Raw genomic sequence first — 23,789 nt, 5'->3', positions numbered from 1 at the left:
TCGGGAGCCAGCTTGGACAAGCAGATTCTCTATGTATAGATGGGCCCACAAATATTATCACTGATATTACCATTTTTAGTTTTTCGAGAAAATTTATGTCCTCTTTTAAAATTCTCCCCCCTTTCTCCTACACATTCCATCTCACTTGCTAATTTTTATCCCATGCTTGAGTGTCTTGTATTCATCCTTCAAGAATTGGTTCCAACGTTCCCTCCTCTAAGAAGCCCTCTGTGATCTCTTCAGGCCATTTAGCAATTCCTCTGCTGCCTCTTGTGTACATCTTTATAACAGCTCTTAGAAAGCAGCTGTCATTATTTACTCAAACATGTCATCTCCCCCATTAGGTGGTAAGTACTTGTAGAAAAAGCCTGTGCATCTCACAGCCCAGAATAGTGTTTGGCACCTAATAGGTGTTCAAATAATATTTACAGAATGAAGGAATATTTCTTAAGGTTTATGTCTTGTATGGCTTTAAAATGATAATAATGGTAATTTTAAAAATCTCTTGCAGGGACTGTCATATATTTTTGTAAACTATCTCTTCTCAAGCATCTTGAGAAACTTTCTGGGACGTGTATCTTTTTCTATGGCTTCTAGCTGGACTTTCCTGTATTCCTCTCCTTTCTGAGAGAATTTCCACTGAACACAGGGAAGCAGCTCAAACTGGAGATGCCACACGAGGCTTGGATTGGAGTGAGAGCAGGCCCATGTTCTCTGGCTTTTGGAGACTGTGGCTTCTGAGAATGTTCTCAGACCTTCCAGGAATTACAGAGAGTTGCTTCATGTCAGAAACACAAATTCTTAAGAATGTGGCCACCTTGGATGGTGAATCAACCCAGAGTTTAAAGGGGGCCTCTTCTCCTATGCAGCAAAGAGCTGAGGCTTTGCTTCTAATCTGTAGATTCATTTAATGCACTAACGAACAGCCACCACATGAGAAGGATGTCCAAAAACTTTCCTTCCACTTTCCTTTCCAAGGCCTTTCTGGCCCACGGACACTGAGACAATAAATACTCAAACAATCACTTCAGAGCAGTGTATGGCAGAAAACAGGAATGATTTTTTAAAGCAGCCCTCCAGTGAGAGGGAAAAAAATCCAACCCAGAAAGTGGTGGAAATTAATATCTTGACAAAGACAAGAGGATCCCACGACCCAGGGGATAGTATATGAGATGAGTGGAAGCTCATGCAAAATTTTCCTGGGAGAAGGGTCAGATCAAAAGAATTACAGGATAATGTTGAAGTATAATTTCCTAAAATAAAACCAACACATCACTCAAATGCAGCTGAAACTTCCCTACACTTCAACACAAAAATCTCTTGCTATTACTGAGTGGAAGAAATTTTGGGACAAAATGGAAATTTGGGGATGGAAGTGGGAATGACAATTATTAATTGGTCAGAATTGCAAATGCAGACTCTTCTACTGGGTCCTGCCTTAGCCAGAGCAGCTTCATCATCAGGATCATTGGCTGAAGTCTCAAAACTACTGATTTTGATCAATGTGAGCAATCACTTTAAATTGCTTCAGGATGCAAGTACACCCTCCACCCCAGTAACAGGGTTGAGTTCTCAATATATCTCCATATACAAATATCTTCTATTTTGTACACTCTGCAGAGGGGAGGAAAAGAACAGTAAGAGTGATCAATGGGTATCGATTGCTACAAAATGTCTTCCTTGGAAACTCCGATCTGCAGTCATATCAAGGGGAGCTGCTTGGCTTACTTTGGGGACAATATTCCACTGTTCCCCACTTGGCTTCAAAGAGAAGGATATTAGAAGCAGACACCAGAAAATTCAAGATACACCGCAGACTCTAAAGGACTTGTCGAGGCAGCTGGATGGGTAGTAAGGGACCATGGGAGAAGAAAATGATAGACGTCAGCCCATTGTACAATAACTATGATAACCAAATCCACCTGCCAGCTTCCTTATATTTGCCAAGTGCTACGCAGGCCTTCTTGATGAAGAGGAAACTGAGGCGTCCCACAGGTTGCAGAGTTAGGGCAAAGGTCACTCTGGGTTGAGGTCAAAGGGGGATTAAAGCACTTACGTCGGAGAATCTCTCGTTGCTTTCGGACGTACCAGGTGTAGAGGGCTGCACGCTTCTGGGTCTTCATGGGGGTGCCCTTGTTGAGATGCTGAGAGAGGTGGGACTGGTTGAGACCTGTGACATCGACCACTTCCCTCTGGGGGATGTTGTGTTGCTGCATGTAGCCCTTGATCATTTTGGCAGCCCTCCAGGGGTCCTCACTAGACAGATAAGCAGATGGTTAGGATTCTGGCGGAAGAGGCTTGGGGAGAAATATTCTCTTTTTAGGGCTTTTACCTAAACTTTGTGCAAAACTCTGATCTTCACCTATTTCTCCAGCTGTCCAAGCTACATCCTTGGGAGAGAGGTGAGGCCAAAACAGAACCTAAATAAAAGGGAGATGAAAGCTCCTATACAGTAGGCTCTGTCCTTCTCATCTGAGATCAGGAGGGTAAAGATGATGATGACTTCCCATCTTCAGGGATGGGAAAGCACTACCAACACTCTCATTAAGAAGGAAAGCTCCTGTTTTATTTTACTTTCCTTCATTTTTCTGGAAAGTGAGGGACTTGAAGGCAAGAGGCCTTCTGGAAAGTAGAGATGCCATTAGCTTGGGGCTGGGCTAGCTGATCCTACAATGACAGAGGGCAGCATCAGTTCTGAATCCTACTCTCTTCCACATTAGTCCCCTTTTGAGTGGGTGTCTTGGTTTCTTGTCTTATAAAATTGGAGTGAAACATTTGTGTCCATCTCCTGAGAAGCAAGGAGGATTTCTCAGCCAAATGTTAAACAGTTTTTAGAGTTTCAGAAAAGTTTTAAGGAATACAATGATGTTCCTCCCGGAGTGAAGAGTTGCTCCAGTGAGGTGAGGCAAGTTAAAAAAACAAGGTAAAAAAGCCTCCACAGCCCCACCTCCCAGATAAAACATAATGGAAATGAGGAATTTCAATTTCTGAATAAGATATATTAACCATCCCAAATGCCATGGTTTCCTATATTCTGACCTTACCATACCAGGGAAGAAATGTATGTGGAAGACAATGTTTCTCATAAATTTCAAGTGTGGGGTAGGAACTTGCTTACACTTTATATTTCTCAGAAACACAGGTATGCAAAAAGCTTCTTTACAGCAATGTACTAAGGCCTTTGAATTTTATTTAAAATGTTTTCAAGTTTGCCAATATCTTTTCTTGCTTATTAAATAGGTGATTTAAAAGTGAGAGATGTAACTTAAAATGAGAAATTTTTAAAAATGAGGCATAGCATAGAACAAAAGCATTAATACAATACAACCACATATTATAATTGTTTAATACAGCTATATATTTAACTTTTAAAAAAGACCCAGCACCTCTTTACTATATGCTAATGTATATAACAGCCTGATGATAGAACATGAAAAAAAATAAAGGGAAAAATTAGTTTCATATGGAACAATAAAGAATGTGTAAAGGAAAGGACAAAACAGATATACTGTTGCAAATGAAATTGTCATTTCTAAATAGTATCTGTCATATGGCAAATAAAATTGATTTTTGTTTAATGAATTTAAAAATTCAGTAAACATTTTATAGGCATTTGAATAACTGTGGTTATTTTAACAAGCCTTTGATAATAAATTCGTGAGATCACAGGCTTTGGTAGAGATGTTTTCGGGAAAGACAAACTTTTAAGATTAATTATATATATGTGAATACATTTCTGAAATATGTATAAAGATACATCCAAGTAATGAAACATAATGAACTAACGAAGATAAAAAATGAGAAAACGCAATCCAGTTTCACACATGGAAAATATCCACGTAGTGCACACATCTGTAGGAACGTCAGCGATGGTTTTAAAGCTTACTTCTGGTGAATATTTCCATAGATATTTTTAGGGTGGAAAAATACTTTCAACGGATACAAACAATAGCTTCGAAAGTTAAAAAAAAAAAAAAGTGTTTGGATTTTCAAAGTTAATACCGGTTTAACAAATTCTTTGACTTTTTCTCTTGTTTAAATTTCTTTAGTGTGTTCATTTCGTGTGTCTAAGAAACCTAACAAAATAGTATACTGTTCTAAGAGTAGATGGTTCTGTGGAAAGAATAATTAGCTTCACAACTGGGAAGGTAAAGGGGGTGGGGGAAACACCCAGGGAAACCCTACAAACTCTCGCAAGCCTTTCAGCCCGCATTTAATGACAAGAGTCGGGTAAGATGGCGTGGCTACACCTTTACGGCTCTCTGACCACAGAATTCACCTGTATGCACCCGGAAGACCCCAGAGAGCTGGTTCCGTTTGTTCATTTGAAAATACAGATTATATTGAGAGGCTGCAAACCCGGACAAACCACACGGATCCCGAGGAATGCGAGCGGCCAGCGCCCTCCGAGCGCAGGTGTCAAACGCCCGACCCCGGTGCCAGGAGTGGGCCCAGCGCGCTCCTTTTCAGGGACTTCGCCGCCCTGGAGCAGGAGAGCCCCGGACCCCCGCACAGCTGGCCCAGCCTTCCTTCCAGCACCTCAACTCGGGCTTCCTTCCTTTGCAGACGCCCGGGCGCACCCGCCTCGCAGCCCCGGGCCACCGGGCTGCTCGCAGTCCCCGACCTTCCCTTCTAGGACGTAGACTAGTGTCCAGGCAGCCCGAAAAGACACTTCTGTTCTTTTCTTTCCGCTTTAGGGGAATGAGGTGGGCCAGAAAGGGGAGTGCTCAGGAGTACGCGCTCATGGGGCCGACCGTGCAGTGACCTGGGCACCGCTAGCAATTTCTTGAAAAATTACTTTTAATAAAGTCTGAGCACTCCCGAAGTGGGGAGGTGGGGGAGGGAAGGCGGCATCCGCCCGGCAAAGAGGGGGGAAAACCCTGGGTCCGGCCCGCGTCTCTACCGCTCCGCTCCATCGGGGTGAGGGGCTCGGCCCCTGGCCTCCCTCCCGGCCCCACTGGAGCCAGGTGCTGGGCGGAGGGCACGGGCCCGAGGCCCGAGGCTCAGGCGGGGCCTGCAGGTGTGCACGGCCCCGGGGCGGCCCGGGCAGCTCGGGCTAGGCGCCAGGGGGTCTGGCGGGGAGCGCCCCGGGGCCCCGCAGCACCCGGCGCGCGCGAGGGCAGCGGCGAGCAGACCCACGTCGGCTTTTGGACTTCCTTCCCCCTCTAAGCTGCGTTTACAACTTCACCAATGAATAACCTGCCTCTCTTTTCAACCTAATCACGACTCTTTGTGTATCTTTCTGTTGATGATTTATAGAAATAAATTAATAACACCCTAACTCCACGTGCTGCCGTTTATGTTACATCTCTGCTGCGTCCGGCCCGGCGCGGGGCGCGCAGCGCGGAGGGGGCCCTGGGTCCTGCCTCGCGCGGCGCGGAACCTCCCAGAACCCGCGCTGGAAGGCGGGCGCCGGCGGCCAGGTGGATGGGCCTGGCCCCGCGGGCTTCCCGTGGCAGGCGGCGGGGGCTCGGTTGGACCGCCCGGCCCTGCTCAGCCTCCAGGCCGCCCTGGAGCCCCGGGCGCCCCGCGGCCGACCCCTCGCCTTCCTGCGCCCGCACCCCGGCGGGGGAGAGGCCGCCGCCGCGCGGGGAAGGCGAGAGAAGAACCTCAAAGCTACGAATAGCAAAATACTTAGGGGCGGGGGTGGGGGTGGGGGTGGGGGTAGGATAATCTAGAAATCCCCGATTGTCTTTGCTAGAGAGTAAGCCTCTGGGTCCCCAGATGGCAAATTCAAATGCAAGGTCACATCCCGCCCGGCACTGCTGCTGCGGCCGTACGACCGGGGCGGCCGGAGTCGGGGCGCCCCTGGAGGTTCCCAGCCCCTGCCCTGAAACCTCGGCGCTCAGGTGTCCGAGGCCTCGCGAGGGACTCGGTCCCAAAGTGACCGGGAGCGACGTGTGGTCTAAGGAAACCGCTCGGCTCCCTGGATAATCAGTAACCAGCTGTCAAAGCCCTAGGCCGGTCGGTGAGGCCCAGCAAAGGATCCCGGAGCCGCCCGCCGGCCAGCATTCCCCCGAGGACGCCGGGTCGTCGGCCGCCACATCTGGAAACGCCCTCCTTTCTCAGACCGCGACCAAATCCGCTGCGAAGGCGGTCTTAGCCGAATTTGCCCCCGGCTTGCTCGGATACGCGATCCGTTTGCCCCGTGCGGGTCCACCGCGGCCCTGCAACACTCATTTTCTTTTGCAAACCTAAACCCGCTCTGGGGATTCCGGATAGTCCTGGGGCCTTGCAGGGGCGCTGCAGACCCAAGTGCCAGCCAAGAGGGCTCGCCCCCCGCCCCCGCCCCCGGGACCCGGGCCCGGGGCCCCAGAACCCTCCAGTCGGTCCGCAGAGAACTGCAGGACGCTGCGCCCAAGGCCGGCCCGCGTTTCCCGGGACGCTAGAGGCGGCGCGCGGGAGAAGCGCTCCTCATGGGCCGTGCACGGTCCGGGCCCCGAATCCCGGGCCGCCGCCTGGGGGTCACCGCACCCACTCCACCTTCTCGCGCGCGCACACCTTCCGCCAAGGGCTCCGCCGCTCGGGTTCTCCCAGGCCCGGAGGGCCCTTCGGGTCCCGGGCGCTGGCCTGGGCAGGGGTAGATGGAGCTTCGGGATTCAGGGCCCTCCGACTGCGATACTGGGAGGGTCCAGGTGTTGGGAGAGAAGCGGCGCGCCCGCCGGGGGACTCTCCCGGTGGGAAACAGGGCCGGCCGCCGCCGAGCTAAGGCACAGCGCCGGTTCCAGGGCCTGGGGCGCGCGCTCCCCAGCCTGGTCCGCACCTACCTGAGCATCCGGTCCACCTCCGCCCGCTGCTCCGCCGCCTCCTCGGTGTTGAGCGCCTGCAGCTCCTTGAGGATGGGAGGGGTGTCATAGTCGTCTCCGTCCTCGGAACCCTCGTCCCCAGACAAGCGGCCCTTGGCGTGGCCGTTGGTGAGAGTATGGAAGACTGGCTTGGTGTCGGGGTCGGCCCCGTTCCCGGGGGACAGGGGCAGCGTCTCCAGCTTCACCCCGAAACTCGGGGATGGCAGCAACTCCTCTAAGGCCTGGACCAACACCTCTTTGGTGACCCCGGAGCTCAGCAGGGCGCTCAGGAGTTCTTGCTGGAGCGACGTGAGCTTGGACACCATTTTCCAAGGACAGAAGAAAAAGGGGGTGAGGGGGTGGGTGAGTGCGAGAGAGGAGGGTGGAGGGGAGTTGCACGAGCGAACCCCAAGTCCAGGAACCCCTCCACCCTTCAGCCTCCAGACACCTGTTACTCCCCGGGGTCCCGGAGTCTCCTCCGAGAGGAGTCAGAAAACTTCTAACTTGCCATGATCGCCACCATTAGGCCATATAAGATATGCAAATTAGTGGGGAGGGCCCGGCTTTCGGCAAGATGCAAATGGTCGTGGGGAGGGGGGAAAAGCGAGAGAGGGAGAGCGTGAGGGGCAGACGTGGAGAGCTGGAGACCCGGGCCGGGAGCGGGGCTTGCCAGGGTCCATGGTACTCACGCTGGGGGGCTGAAGATCTTCTTGTACTGATTCTCTTTATCAGCCAAACTTTAGCTGACCTTTGGACTTGGTAAGCAAGTAGCTCGCAGCCTAGTGCGGGAGGCTCCGGGGCTTTTCCACCCGCCGCGAGTCCACTTTTAGTCTGTAGAGAAGAAACTGCACTTCGGGGGTGCAGGTGAGAGCTGGAGGACGTTGGGGTGCCCCGGGAAGAAGGAGATAGAGGAGGATAAGAAGAGTAGAGGCTTTCTGACGCATCCCAGCCGACGCAGGTGGTGGGCAGGGAGAGCCAGCCAGGCGAGGAGAAGCTGACCCCTGGGGAATGGGCGCGGAGACTCAGGGGGAGCGGGGGTGTCAGGCGGGGTGAGTGTGGATCGCTGCGACCCCATTTAGTTCGATCCGGGCTACTGTTCTGCAGACCCCAGGCCCTCACCAGACGAATCTGGAGGTTTGGATTTGCAGAACTGCTGGCCCCTAGAGCGTAGGCGAGCGAGAAAAGGCCTGGAGAACCTTTGGGAGGAGGCGTCCACTAATTTATGGTCAGGGGAGTAGCCAAAGCTGAGCTCCCCCAGCAGCCGGGGCTGCACTGGCACCTGGCCGGCCGGGCCGCGGGGGAGCTGGCCGCCTGGGCCGCGCTCTCCTGTTTAAACCCAGAATATCAAAGCGCCTCCGCTTTCCCGGCAGAACTACAATTGCCGGGCCTCCCTGCGAACAAGTGAAAGCGGAGCGCGGCCTGCAGCTGGCTGGCTGGCTGGAGCCGCGTGTCCCCGGCCCGCTGCCTTCTGGCTTATTCGCAGCTCCAGGACGCCGCGGCTCCCGGGGCCAAGGACGGCGCTCAGCGACGCGAGGTCACCGCAGCAGTGGCGGGAGGGAGCGGGCGCCCACGAAGCCGCTGAGGGAACGGAGGTGGTTGTTTTTTTGTTTTTGTTTTTTGTTTTTTGTTTTTTGTTTTTTGTTTTTTTTGCCACCTTGGCCCGAGTCAGGAAGGAAGTCAGAACCTTTCAGCTCCCTGGGAGTTTCACCTGCATCTCCTCGGGGCGCAGTGGGGGAAGAGGAGGCCTCCGGAGCCCCTGGACCTACAGGCTGGCCCTGACCCGCAGAAGAACAGGGCAAGGGACTTTTCAGTATCCACCTTTCACAGACCCATAGGTCCTGGAGCAGAGGACCCCCCGACCCTCTCTAAGCCTCAGTTTTCTCATCCGTGAAATACTGATGCCAACAGTGCAGGGGGGAGGGACGTTGTATACATCCATCGAGACCACCTGTGAAACCCTTGGTTTAATAATTGGTGTTCATGCTCTTCAGTCTAGGAAGGGGAGGAAGCCAGTTCCCAGGGGGAAAATCTACCCACCCCCACCCCCTGGGGCTCGGCTTCTCAGAATCCCGGATCCAGAGCTGGGCTTGGAGGGACTGGGAGATTAGGGACAAAAATTCAGAATCAGCAGGAATTTGCAAAGGAGCTTCTAATCAAATTCTACCATTCCCACCTTTAAAAGACAATTAGGAGGAAGTTGGGGCTAGTTCTGGGAAAAGAGGAATTTCAGCGAGAGGGAGGAAAGGTCAGCAGTTCTCATGCACTTGGTTCTGGATCAAATCTAGGTGTGTGTGAGCTGAAGCTCCAGGTGTGTCTGATCCAAGTTTGGCTGCTAAGGAGTGAGGCTGCCTCTTTTATTTCTACTTTATTTTTTGAGATTTTATTTATTCGTGAGACACACAGAGGCAGAGACATAGGCAGAGGGAGAAGCAGGCTCGCCGCGGGGATCCTGATGCAGGACTATCCCAGCACCACAGAATCTTGACCTGAGCCAAAGGCAGATGCTTAACCACTGAGCCACCCAGGCATCCTGAGGCTGCCTCTTTTAAAGGCTGGGTCTGCTGTGCTTTCCTGGGATATGTGCTGGGAGCCAGAAGGAAGGGGTTGATTGTGTGCAGGGAGCCTTGAGGGAGGTTTACGTTATCTCAGGCTCTTTCCTTGAAAAAGAGGAAATAAGTTCATGGAAATGAGGGCCCTTCGTTTCATCCTATTGTCGTTTAGTTTGTTGTGACATAAGGCAGATCCTTGTCCCTCACAATTCTGTCCAATGGGAGAACATTCTCTGCCTACCAAGCTCCCCTCAACCAGGATAATGAAGTGTTCAGAGTAAATACCCCTGGAGAACAATCTCTTTTTCTCTGTCTCTTACTTGCTCTCAAGATAGAAGCAGTCAAGTGTGATGAAGATCAGTTTCTGTGTTTAGCTGGGAAAACCCATTAAAAAACCAGCAATCACTTCCCTTGCAACAGCAAAGCTTTGATTTGTAGTTCCAGCTACTGAGTGCCAAGTCTGACTCAAGCTTCCTTATCTCTCAAAATTCAGGTGTTAGCAAGCCTATGCTTTCCCCTCTACCCCAATCCAACAATGTGAACCTATAAGAAGTTTTACTTTAATAGGGAAACCGTTCCATGAGTGTCCAGGTACATATTTCAGTTTATCTGACTATATCCAGCAACGTCCTATAATGCTCCTGCTCAGACCTACCTTGAATGTGCTGCCTGGTATAATATGGGTGCTCACTAAGTAACGGCAACTATAGGTCTGAGAGCAGATCCAATACCTACCTCCCCATATGGACGTTTAAAAAGAAAAGTATCTCAGCAGACAGTCATTCAGGATGTGGGTCATAAATGCTAATTAAATGAATTCTCTCCTCTCCTCAAACCCTTTGGTTAAATTTCTCCCAAATAGGGAAACGAGTACAGTTGAAATACTCTGGGTTTATGCTCCCCCCCCCCCCCCGGGATAAAATGGTGATGAACTGATATAGTCGCCTCCCTTTAAAGGTGGGAAAATAAAACAGAGGACACTTTGAGGGGACACCTGGGTAGCTCAGTCTTTGAGCGTCTGCCTTTGGCTCAGGCCATGATCCCGGGGTCCTGGGATCTAGTCCTACATCAGGCTCCCCACAGGGAGCCTGCTTCTCCCTCTGCCTATGTCTCTGCCTCTCTCTCTGTCTCTCATGAATAAATTAAAAAAAAAAAAAGGGCCCTTTGAGGCAGTGGTTCACAGCTCCTGGAATAAGTGAGGGGCTGGGGTGAGGCTCAGGACTTGTGAGCAGGGCTTTAGGATGGAAGGGAAGTCTCCAACTTTTACTGTTTGGGAGATGGGAAGCTGAAATCTGGGCTTCTAGGAGGCAGAAGCGAAGGATGCACAGAAGAGAAATAGATGGTAGATGCTGAAATCAAACAGATCTAAATGTGAGTCTCAAATCTGCTGAACCAGCACTGGGATTTGGGCACTTTACATAATCATTCTGACCCTCAGTTTTCTTATGTGAAAAATGATAACAATACACCCTGCTGGGTTTTGTGTGAGGATTAAATGAGTAAGTAACTGCAGGTTTCCGAGGATGACCAGCTCGCTCATGTTTAGAAAGAAGCAGCACACCATGAAAACAGGCAAAGAAGTCAGGCAGCTGATCTCTTTGGGATCTTTCATTCCCAGCTTTTTTTTAAAGAGTTACTGATTTTAAAGAGGTTATATTAAGTTCTTCTACTCAAATGATGCACCTGCAGGTCAAATCCCAAGATTTGCTGGGCGAAGTGCAGGCCCTGGTGTAAGATCATTTAAAATTCAGTTGACTTATTACTCTATGAAGACCTTCTGAGCACTATCTTGGAAATTCCACAGAATGGCAAACGTGGTTCCATTGGACTCAACTCTCCTGTAACTTCATAGCATAAGTGATATTCTTTTCCCGCTCTTGGGCACACCATCTTCCCCCCACTTCCCACATGCTGCTTTGCTTATAGCAGCGAGAGCCTGGTCCTCTCCACCCTGTGCCATTCCACTCTCTAAGGCTCACCCATTGAACTGGCAGTCTCTAGACGGCCTTAAAATGAAATCACATCTAGAGTAAAACATAAGTACTGTTCTATCCTGGTCTTAAGGAGTGTGGGGGCCTTACTGTTAGCACTGTCACAGCCTAGAGAACATTCTAGACTGTAGGATTAGAGCCTAAGATCCTAGTTCTGGATACAATACTCCTTTCTGGAGGGCTCTTCACCTTCCTAACGGCTTTAGTGAGCACCCTTCTCTGGGCTTATGATTCTGCCTTTGAGAAATGGCCAGTTAGCACCCTCACCCCATAAAATGTGAGGGAATACATGAAACACAACTGGCTAACTGTTTATAATCTCTGACACTAAATGATGACATATATGGGTATTGTACTCTTCTATTTGTATGTTTCAAATTTCCCATAATAATTTTTTTTCTAAGGTCTCAAAAAGTTCAATGAAAGTCTAATCTTGGAATCATGTCTAAATTCTAAGTTCTTACAATGCTCTGCCATAGTGGAATGAGAAGATTATCAGACTATTCCATGTGGGCTTCACTGCACCCAACCAGGAGGAAATAGCACATTTCCCACTGGACCCCAATAAATTTTATGCTAAAAAATGGACATTGAGATGCTACTTATTAATTCAAAGAAAATAAAATGCCTCCGCAAAATGAGAAGATTTCTCTTCAATAGTCTCATGAATTCTCTTATTCATAAAAGCATTTCTTAAGAGAAAAAAAAAAAAAAAAGACCAGTTAGTACATATGACCATTTGAATTCCCTAGCTCTTTGACTTGACATTTTTAATGGTTCCATACTACCAGGGTGTCCATTTCCAGGCCTTTGGGCAGGTGGCTTAAGAGCTCGGGCTAGACCTCTGTTCAATGCTAAGCTATGGGACTTTTGAGCAGCCCTTGAAAAACTGCACCCACAGACAGGAGTTTCCTTGAGGACAGGGACTATCTCATGTCTTCCTCCTCAATGCCAGGAGAAATGCCTGATACAAAGCATCTGTTCAATATAATACCGATTGAATAAATGAACAAGTGATCATCTCTGGATGACACCAAGAAGGAGGATCTTTGTTTCCTTATGTGTACTGCTCAATTTTCCAAATTGTCAGCAATGAAGTTGTAGTTTAAATACCAGGACAGCCCGGGTGGCTCAGCGGTTTAGTGTCGCCTTCAGCTCAGGGTGTGGTCCTGGAGACCTGGGATCAAGTCCCCCGTTGGGCTCCCTGCATGGAGTCTGCTTCTCCCTCTGCCTGTGTCTCTCATGAATAAATAAATAAAATTTTGTTTTATTTTTTTTAAAGATTTATTAAATCTGGGAGCCTGACGTCAGGACTCGATCCCGGGACTCCTGGGCCAAAGGCAGGCACCAAACCACTGAGCCACCCAGGGATCCCCAATAAATAAAATTTTAAATAAAAATAAATAAAACTAAATGCCATTCCCAGACACAAAAGGGTATAAGCACTGTGTGATTCCATTTATATGAAATTAAACAGAAGAAGCAATCTATGGTCATAGAGCGTAACACTGAGGTTGCTCTGGGGAATGCATTCACAGGGATAGGCAATGAGGGGGCTTTCTGGGGTGCTAGGAAAGTTCTCTATCTTGACTTGGGAATGGTGGTCACAGCATCAGGCCACACATCTAGGACTTGTGCATGTTGTTGTAAGTTATAACCTAGTGAAAAGTAAAATAAATGACTGCAGAGTGTAACAAATAAACAATGGAAGTCTCACTGCTCCCCAACTCTTTACAATTCTTGTGTGGCCCTAGGGATTCTTTTCCATTCACCATGTACAGTTTCTCACTGTTAAAATCTACAGATAGGTATCTTCCAGGGGCTGGCAAACTTTTTCTATAAAGGGCCAGACAGTAAATACTTTAGGCTTTGTGGCCTTATGGTCTCTGTCACAACTACTCAGATCTGCTGTTACAGATGAGACATAAATTACTATGAGTGGCTGTGTTCTGATGAAACTATTTATAAAAACAACTGGTTGGGAGCACCTGGGTGGCTCAGTGGATGAGCATTTACCTTTGGTTCAGGGCGTGATCCCCGGGCCCTGGGATCAAGTCCTGCATTGGACTCCCCACAGGGAGCCTGCTTCTCCCTCTGCCTGTGTCTGTGCCTTTGTTCTCTCGTGTATAAATAAATAAAATACTTTTTTAAAAAAACCCACAAACTGGCTGGTTGGATTTGGCCTGCGGGCCACAGTTTGTCAACCCTTGGATAAAGCACTTCTGCAAGTAGAAATCCAAAGATCTGAAGAGATCTTGTAGTCATCCCGTGTCATATTTTCAGGTTGGGGAAGCAGATTCAGGAAGAGGAAATGACTTTCCCAAGAGATACAGCACATTGCACAGAAGAAATCATAGCATTGGAGCCAAACAGACCAGCTGCTCTCTGGGGTGGGGTGAGGGAGTAGGGGTAGGGGTATGGCTTTGGGCAAGTTACTTAATTTCTTTGAGCCTTTATATTATCACTGTATATAGACGGTGATAATAATGGAATTTATACCTTATAGGGCTAATGGAAGAATTAAATTAGATGACACAGGAGAACACCTCATATGGGAGCTGGCACAAGCAGGACTTACCAACAAGACAAGTACTTCCTCAGTCAGAGGACATGACTCATGGCCTTCCTGCCTCTCTTTCCCTGACCCCCCCCACCCCAAATATGCGCAGCTTCTGGTTTGAGTTCCTTGACAAATCCTACCAAGTGTTTGCTACGTGTGAAGTCATCTGGGGAGAGCTGTGAGCTAATAACAAATGGATATGGGAAGATCTCATATCCTACCAGCCCTCAGCTTTCTTTCTAGAAATCCCTTTCAGCTCTGTGCTTTTATTTCCCAAACATGCTATCAGATGATCTTCGCCAGGGAAACTCCTAAGGGTAGAGGAGATTTCTCTCATTTCAATTCAACAACACACACCCTTTTACAGGGTCATTTTTAGAAATAGGGTGTTCCCAGTACCTTGTAAAAGATTAAATTAAAAACTAGCAACCTAGTACGATATTAAACTAATAAATACTACACCTAAGCATGGAGAGCCTTCACCCCAGAGTAATAATCTATTCCTCCTCCTCCCACAGCCATGAAAAGTGATTGGCAGTGAGCCCAGCACCCAGCAGGTACTCCATAAATATTTGTTGGATAAACGATGTGGGCTAGGATATGGTATTTAGAAAGGGAAAAAATAAAAAAGCGTAATAATCTTTACTAAAATTTATTGGAATCTGTTTTCAGATTAATATTCAAGTAAGTGTTAGTGAAGTGCTTTGCTATATTGTCCTCTTCGCTTCTCACAAACCTATGAGACAGGCAGCATCATCCCCACTTTAATGATGAACAAATGGACACTCTGGGAGGGAAGGATTGGCCCAGTGACCCACAAATAGTTAAGGAACGGAACGTGGGACTTGAATGGCAGACTGCCTAATCCTATGTTAGGTGCCTCCATCCTGGCTCTTTCTGGCAGCTTCCAAGCCCCCTAGCCACCCAGACAGGGGAGGGAACACACAGAAGCACCCCGACCAGTCTCGGCACAGAGAGAGATCTTGTGATTGTGTGTGTGAGAGACACAGGTCAGTCTTTCCTGTCCAAGGAGATCTCTGCCACGTGAAGAACTTTAATATTTGAACAGGGTTTTATGGTGTGCAAAGAGCTCTCTCCTTTCATTTGATCCAAACAATAGTCCCATAAAGCAGGCAAGGCAGGCATTACTCTTTGCGTTTCACAGATGAGGAAGCTGAGGCTCAGAAAGGAAAAATGAGGCCCGAAGATGCCAGAAGCACAATCTCTTGACCCAGGTCTTCTGAATCCGGATGCCAGTGTTTCCTCCACAACACCGTGTTTGTATAACGACAAGATGAGCATGGAGTGCAGCCCGGGAGCGGGTACAAAACCCAGGAGTAAGACCCGACTGGAGACTCCCATTTCCACTCCTGATGTCATGCTTGAGGGATGGAAAAGCTGAAAAGGTGCCGGGAAAGGCATCAGGCTGGTCTTGCTACCCACTTGGTCTTACCCTGTGCCTCCCTGCACCCCCACCGCCTCGTCTCCTCTGCTCCCGTGGTGGGCCCCGTGCTTGCTTTGCCTGCTGTGTTAGGGCAGGAGTGCCATCCATGCAATGCACCTTGGGCATGAGAGTGATCACTGGGGCCCCACGCTAAGGGATGGTACCCTTTAATGCTCTGGTGACTGGACATTGTCCCTGCTCGTAGGCCTGGGGGTAAAGAGCGCTGCAGGGTTGCTGAGTCAATTTGGCAAACATTTACTGGGCACTCACTACATGCCAGGCTCTGCAGTGGGTGTCCTGCCGCTGAGAGGAGCAAGATTCAGTACCTGCTCTAAAGGAGTTGTTTATATAGTGGGAAATAGAGATGTGGAAACCCTCCCATTTCCAGTTAGTACGGAGCAGGCTTACTAATAGACAAGACACTGTGCTGACTGCTTTACAGAAAACTTCTCCTTTGCGCTTTGTAACAGCCCCGGGAGACAGTATTATCATTCCTACTTCCAGTGTTCTCAGCTGATGCTCCCAGAGGTTGAGCTGCAGAGAGCCTGTTGTTGCCCCTACCAAGCTGAAAATCAAAGCAGCACTGTCTGGCTTCCAGCACGGGTACTCGCCAAGGGGCAGACGCCGCAGGGGAATCCGCATGGGCTTACAGTCAGGCTGATCTGGGTTCGAAATCTGTCTCTGTCACTTCCTAGGTGTGACCTTGGGTAAGGTGCCACTCTGACCTCAGTTTCCTCTTCTATTAAAAAGAAAACAGGGTAGGATTTAGCAGGAAAGAGAATATATGTAAACCGTCTGGCACAATTAATTAACAGAAGCGAGGGCTGATAATTTGGGGGAATTTAGGGGAACCGACAAAGTTCTATGGGGGCTCAAAACCCTGGAAGGACAAGTAGGATTTCGACAACAAGAAGTCAGAGAACATTTCAGGCAGAAAGAAGTGCTGAGCAAAGGCTTAAAGCCCAAACCAGATTTTGCAACTTCCCTGAAACTTGTTTTAAAATTCCTGAGCCACAGGAAGCTTTCCTGATTTGTCCTATCCCTTCCAGCGATTCCCGCTCCCCGCCCCCAACCTTCTGGGACCAGCTGAGGGCTCACTCCCTTAGGAAACCCCACTAACCTGGGAATGAATTCAGTGGTTCCCAATTGAGGCTGGTCTGGACGCCTAGGGGAGATCTGTCATTGTCTGGCAGGGCTGGCTTCGTGGATGGAATGTGCTTCGGGTTTAATGCTCTCTAGTCACTGTCCTAAAATTCTTAGTAATCTTAAAAATTTCTATTTGTAAGTGAGGACTGCTGGACCTGGAGCTTGCCTGCCTCCCGGGGCTTGGAGCCTCAGCTCACCAGATCCTGCCGCCTCCCTGACTTTCTGAGATGGAATTTTCACTCTAGCTCCTGTACAACCCGATGTCCCGGCCCACCAGGCCTCTCTCCCCCAGTCCCACCAGGCAGCTGTTGCTGCCCTCTGTGCCTTTTGGGGACCTATGGGCACGAGGAGGTTGGAATAGGCTGCTGCAGCTCTATGGTGTCTGGGGGCGGGGCATGACACAGTGGCCACCCCTGACACAAGCTGGCAGTGCCATGGAGTATTAGGCAGACGCTTAGGACAGGCCTTCACCAACCCACATCGTTGTGGCACCTCTGGGAGTTGCCCATCTGCGATGACCTGGAGCAGCAGCAGGGGGAAGGGCACATGGGTGGCTTGATTTCCATGCTCTGAGCTGGGGCACAGTGCTCTGGGCCGGTGGCTGCTCAGAGGGAAACTGACAGCTGGTGGGCTGAGTACATGTGTGCACACTAAGTCACAGAGCAGTCCCTACTAGCACCTCTGTTCCCCAGGGAATGTGATGTGAAGTAGCAAATAAAAATGGGGAGGGGAGGAAAGAGAATAGATCACTGAAGAATTGAAAATCTTTATATTTTAGTATTTTTATTTTTTAAAAAAAGATTTTATTTATTTATTCATGAGAGACACACAGAGAGTGGCAGAGACACAGGCCAAAGAGGGGGAAGCAGGCTCAATGGGACATTGGGGAGCCCAATGTGGGACTTGATCCCAGGACTCTAGGATCACCTGAACCAAAGGTAGATGCTCAACCACTGAGCCACCCAGGTGCCCTATTTTAGTATCTTTAATAACACTTCTTCCCCCTGCTTTTTTGAACGAAACTTCCCCCGTTTTCATTTTGCACCAAGCCCCACCATGTCAGTAGTCTAAAGAGGTTTTGTATTGTCACAGCTAGAGGCTGCTATAGCATCTGGAGGGTAGAGACCAGGATGCTGCCAAACACCCTGTAATGCACAGGACAGCCTCTTCAACAAAGAATTATCTGACCCCCAAAGTCAACAGTGCCAAGATTTGGAACCCTGGGCTATTTGTTGGTTCTTTCTGCTTCTGGTATCCTCTGTGCCTCTCAGCTCTTTGTCCATGTGGTTGAAATGACCTCAGCAGCTGTCTAGATGGGGCAGCAGGGGCTCCTCAGAGGGAGGGTTGCATTTTTATTTATCTTTGTGTTGCCAGGTCCTAAGGCCATGTCAGCACTTACTAGGTTGTCAGCACTCATGAACTGGGCTGACCATCGGAGTCTTACCTTCTCTCATTTAACCTGCCATTTTTTTTTTTTTTTAACCTGCCATTTATGCGTTTGTTGGAAGCATGAAGGCACTTTTAGCTCTTCAGAGGCACTAAGTGATTCTGCTTCATCTCCTCTAAGTGGATCGCAAGTATCTAAAACTACAGGACTTTCTGGGGTTAGAAAGTTTCTCTGCCTTCCCAGCAGTTTGCTGCCATGGACATAAATCCCAAAACCCTGAAATACAACCACAGAAAGCACTCAACTGGTTTGACATTGCTAAGTATATCCTGTATACCTTTCCAGGCTGGACTGTATCTATTCCCCCCTCTTTTCTTTTTTCTGTTGCAAAAAGTAAGCTGATTAATAATTGAAGGTTAGGCAGCCTGCCATGTTTGTCATAATTTTTCCTCTTAAATATTTTTTCATTTTTTTGTGAAGATAGAAAAAGGGCACTTAGCAAATCTGAATTTGTATAATAAAGCTTTCAACTGTTATAGAAATCATAGATAAGCAAGTGTACATGAAAAACATCAAAATATTATCCAGCTGAATAGTGTCTGCTGCACTTTCACTAAGATGTATTTGAACACTCGGTGTGTAGGGGGTTTATGTTGTGTTTTTTTTTTTTATTGTTGTTTTTTAATTTTGTGGAAGCACTTGCTATTTAGAACTGCCAAAATGTATGTTCAGCAGTGTGCCCAGGCTTAAAGGTGTAAATGGGACAAAATAAATTGTGAAAGGAAGTGTAGTTGACTGAAAACTACAGTTGTAATAAGTCTTCCACTTTTTATAGGATTTTTGAGCACACAACTATGCAAATATTTTAATGTTTATTAATGGAACAGTGGAATTGTGAATAAGTTTTCAGTGGACTATCTTATCCCTTGACAAAAATATTTTGTCTTTTTTCTATGTAATTTCAGAGTTTTTATTTTGTTACAAAAAGACAAAAATGAAATATATAACAACAATGAAGTTATTTAACAAGATTTCTAAAGCTGAAAATTTTGTGTAAAATAAGGTATTATCTTGCAACTTGTTAAATATATTTATTCAGACATTGGATGTTGTATTTTTATGTATTTTTAAAAATATTTATAAAATTGAAAAAAAGAAAAAAAACAAAAACAAAAACTTTCTAACCCTTGTGGGCTGCTCAGTGGCGTTGAGAATGAGCCCAGTATGCGACTGGCCCTCCGGAAAGCGCTTGCTTACTAACCGATTCCACCTCTCTGCCTGTCCAAGGCCCGGACCACATTCACTTATTCATTCAGCAAGCGTCTATCAAGAGCTTACTCTACGTGAACTGCTGGGAGTTAAAAGATGTCAAAGGCATAGCTCCTACCCTTAAGGCGTTCAGACCGGCCAGGGAGTCAGAGAATCTTCTAACTCAGTGTCATTACACAGCACAGTTTCTGTGAAATTAGCCTTCAGAAGACTGATAATGATACAACAGAAAAGAGAGCCGATCCATGACCCTGTTTCTCAGGGAATGCCCTCAAGCTGTGTTGGGTCTCACCGGCATTGGTGGCACTTTGTTTGCCTGCTGGTACCTGTCTGTGTGGGGGCACATTTCTCCTGCGGGGGCGGGAGACTGACAGCACAACCAACAATGAGCAGGTGCAGCACAGGTCTCGGGAGGGCCCCAATGGAGAAAGATCAAAGGGCAGCAAAGTGAAAGGGGTATGCGGGAGACACTTGGTAATGAGAGGTCTTCCCAGGGAAGACTTTTCAAGTAAGTGGCATAGGGCTAAAAATCGGGCTCCGTGTAGTTTCTCAGCTTTGGCAGCACCCTCTCAGCTCAGGCCCTGGCTGCCCAGAAAAGCCCTCTGAGTGCAGTCAGAGGCAGTGACTGTTAATAGGAATGAGTTGAATAAAGTGTTAGTTGTTAAGATGTTTTTTTTTTTAAGATTTTATTTAATTATTCATCAGAGACACACAGAGAGAGGCAGAGACATAGGCAGAGGCAGAAGCAGGATCCCTGCAGGGAGCCTGATGCGGGACTCCTCCCAGGACCCCGGGGACCATGACCTGATCCAAAGGCAGATGCTCAACCACTGAGCCCCCCAGGTACCTCAAGAGGAATTTCTTTAAAGCAGTCATCTGTACATGGTTCTCCCGATTATTCCTCTCAATTAAACTAAAAAAATTCAAGCACCTCAATCCTATTATTGGTATTAAGCAATTCATATGCTCACTACATGCACTACTCTACTAATACTTCATGCTCATTACAAAGCAAATAGGAACATTAAAAAGACCGCAGGAGTTAACACAAACATGAAAGCAAGACTTCATGTTTTCATCCCATCCCTGCAATGTACTACCCTGCATGCTCTGCTCTGGGACCCCTGTTCCAATGCATTAGAGTGCTACATTCTATTCTATTCTATTCTATTCTATTAATTTTATTTTATTTTTTTAATTTTATTTTTAAATTTTATTTTAAAATAGGGAAAGCCTGGCTAGAGATCACCAGATGTCTGCCTCTCAGGAATTTTTTAAGATTTGGAAAAAAAAGGGGAAATTGATTGGAGGCATAGGATGAGAGAAAGATTCAAAGGAAGAAGAGGAGGATAGTGAGAAAAAGAGAGAAGACTGATACAATTTTAAAGGGAAAGGAGGAAAGATAAAAGGGAGGGAAAGAAGGAAAGAGGAAGGAAGGAAAGAAGGAAAAGAGAAAGGAAGGAAGGTAGGTGTGGGGGAGGCGGACAGGTAAAGGGTAAAGGCAAAATGTCCCCAAGATGCCACTGGATAGAGACGGCATGGATGTTCTCAGGCCGGCCTTTGCCCAGACCTCATAGCGTTGTAAGAACATCCTGTCACAGTTCATAGGCTGGACCTTGGCCCTTTTGCCCACATTCAGAATCACCAGCTAATGAAGTGGGTGTTATTTTCTGGTCCTTCTCGCTTACCCTATGGCCAGTTCCCTTCTGTGGCCTTCACTTAGCAGTGGTGTCAGGAGTGATGGAGAGGTTGACTTTTCCCATCACTGTCCCGCACACCTCCTTAACTTCTCCTTGTAGCTGGAGGTGCTTGTTATGCATTGGGCAAGCTGATGGGTTCTTCAGAGAGCAGAAGAATGCACAGTTTCCCAGAAGCTCCTGATCTAGGGTTGGCTCCTGCAGGACAGGGTGGACAATCTTCTGGTTTATAGAGCTAATGGAAGAAAGTCATGTTGGAAGCTCCCAGAGAGCTCTGAGCACTTTCTTTTTAGAGTCTTGCTTTGAAGACAATGGAACTAGACAAGGTACTTGAGTGTAGAACTAATCAAAGAATACAAAACCACCATACAAACTTACACAAAATGAAAACTCAAGCAATGCTCATCAAAAGCTTATTTCAAATTTGATCTAGCCCTGGGCCAGGAGGCATGCAATATTTGTTGAATAAATGAATGGCAAATTTTCACAATAATCCTGTGATGATACAAGGTAACGAAGGCCCAAGGAGTTGAGTGCCCAAGGTCCATGCACAGAGTAAGCAGGTGACAGAGTCCTGTCCTCCATTGTCACAAGGTCACTGCTTCCAGGCAGTCCTTTTTTTTTAAAGATTTTATTTATTCATGAGAGACACAGAGAGAGAGAGGCAGAGACACAGGCAGAGGAGAAGCATGCTCCCTACAGGGAGCCTGATGTGGAACTCAAACCCAGGACCTAGGGATCACACCCTGAGCCAAAGGCAGACACTCAACCACTGAACCACCTAGGTGCCCCCATGCAGTCTTTTTGTTACATTTGGGAAAATCTGCCACTTGCCTAGATGCTCTGGGCAAGTCATTCCTTTAGTCCATTTATATTATGCATCCATGAGAAGACAGGCATGGTGCTGGGCATGAGGTGGGGTGAAGCATGAAGCTGCAAAGCTGGCCTCTGCCCTCAGGAATCATACAACCCAAAAGGTCTCCTAGAGTCCGTGATGACCTCAGGGACCCCTAAGCCCATCATCTTTATTCACTATTGTCATTCATGCCTCATTATTAAACATTTTTTAATCTATGCGAGTGTTCACTTAAAAAAAGACACTTATTTTTTAAATTATAAAACTTACAAACATAACCGTATGATCCAACAATTCCACTTCTAGATTTATACCCCAAAGAATCAAAATCAGGGTCTCAACGAGACATTTGTACATCCATCTTCACAGCAGCATTATCCCCAACAGCCAAAAGGGGGAAGCAACCCAAGTGTCCATCAATGGATAGATGGATAGGCAAAATGTGCTATGTACATACCATGGAATATTATTCAGCCTTACAAAGGAAGGAAATACGGACACATGCTATAACATAGATGAACCTTGAGGACATTATGCTGAGTGACATAAGTGAGTCACAGAAGACAAATGCTGTATTACTCCACTTGTATGAGATACTGACTATAGTCAAATTCATAGAGACAAAGTAGAATGATGTTTGCAGGGGTGGGAGGGATGGGGAGTTAGTGTTTAATGGGTGTAGCGTTTCAGTTTTGCAAGGTGAAAAAAATTCTAGAGATGGACAGTGGTGATGGTTGCACAAGAGTGTGAATATAGTTAATACTGCTGAACTGTACATTTACAAATGATCAAGTTGTATACTTTTAAAAACCAAAATAGGATTTCTGATTCCTTCTTTTCCACTGTGTACTCACTCCTCCACCAAGAGGAAGCACATGGGCAGTGGGGAACACATGGCTGGGTATGAATTTCCATTCCACCCTTTACTGTCTATGACCATGGGCTAGTGACTTTACCTTCCCGAATCTTGGTTTCTTGGCATGAAAATGGGTATGCTATTATTGTCAGGACTTAAGAAGTGTGGCAGATGCTTAGCACATGGAAAACATACAATAAAGGCTGACTGTGGTTGTTCTCTGGTAGCTTCCTCTATGACCTGGGCTCTGCGAACAGTCAGGGCTCAAGGAAGTCCACAGCAAGGGAGGGAGGTAGCACCCCCTGGGAGGTGATATGGTTGTACTTGCAATGTGAGTACATCTTTCCACAGAGGGGCTGGCTAAGAACAAGTGATTAAGAAGGCACTACCTTTATCTTTTCAGCAGTCAAGAGAAGCTTTAATATATAGATGTCCTTTTCAAAACAATAGATCCTCAGAGTGAAAACTCATAATGTGAACTTTTAAGAACAGGTGACAGAGCAGAATCCAGAAAATACTTAGGACCCAGGTTACATGGATAGGTAACCATAGGGGGTGCTCGGGTCGCTCAGTGGGTTAAGTGTCTGTTTTCAGCTCAGGTCATAATCCCAGGGTCCTGGAATTGAGCCCTGTGTTGGGCTCCCTGCTCAGCAGGGAGACTGCTTCTCCCTCTTCCCCTCCCCCTGCTCATTGCCTCTCTCTCTCTTTCTCTCTCTCTGTCTCTCTCTCCTCCCTCAAGTAAATAAATAAAGTCTTTAGGGAAAAAAAATAAAAAAGAAAGATACTGGGGGAGTGGAATATGTGCTCCATTTGGCATCAAGAGACCTGAGTCCAACGTCTGCCTTATGGTTTTGTGTAACCTTGAGTCATGCATATTATAAACTCTTTGAGCCTCAGTTTCCTTGTCCAGAAAGTAGGCATTATATTGCATATCATGTGAGATTAGTATGAGGATTAAGGTAAATCTTACAAGATTAGCATGAGGATTTAAGGTTTGTAAACGTGCTTTGCAAACCGTAAAGCTCTAAACAGGTGCAAATGATTGTTACTGATTTTTTTGTATCAACGGATTTGTGCCAATGTCCTGCCACACAGGCTGATACAGTACTGGAATCTTATTTTGTTTTTTTGGGAATGGAAATAACTTGCTTTTTTTGTTCCTCATAATATATAATTATTACAGAAATTAAAGCAAAATGAGAAAACATCAGTTTCGTTAAACTCAGTGCTGTTGATACTTCTTCATCCT

General features: G+C 47.3%; 1 protein-coding gene across 7 annotated transcripts in view; it reads right to left on the bottom strand.

Annotated features, from left to right (window-relative positions):
• HNF1B (HNF1 homeobox B) overlaps positions 1 to 7,937 on the bottom strand; it is a 55,848-nt gene extending 47,911 nt beyond the window's left edge. Inside the window, exons 1-2 of one of the 7 annotated variants that reach the window (XR_013354242.1) lie at positions 6,768 to 7,928; positions 2,057 to 2,256 (exon numbers count right to left, since the gene is read on the bottom strand). Coding sequence is in view for 6 of the 7 variants with exons in the window: in XM_077852264.1 (XP_077708390.1) it covers positions 2,057 to 2,256; positions 6,768 to 7,111 (544 nt within the window). In the remaining variant the exon portion in view is untranslated. Of the gene's footprint in view, positions 1 to 2,056; positions 2,257 to 6,767 lie in introns of all 7 variants that reach the window. The other 6 variants (XM_077852264.1, XM_077852263.1, XM_077852262.1 and 3 more) reach the window with 6 other exon arrangements.
• Positions 7,938 to 23,789: the final 15,852 nt, after the last annotated feature.

Source organism: Canis aureus, chromosome 16 (genome assembly GCF_053574225.1).
Source record: "Canis aureus isolate CA01 chromosome 16, VMU_Caureus_v.1.0, whole genome shotgun sequence".
Lineage (NCBI taxonomy): Eukaryota > Metazoa > Chordata > Mammalia > Carnivora > Canidae > Canis > Canis aureus.
This window is presented reverse-complemented; position numbering and strand designations above follow the sequence as displayed.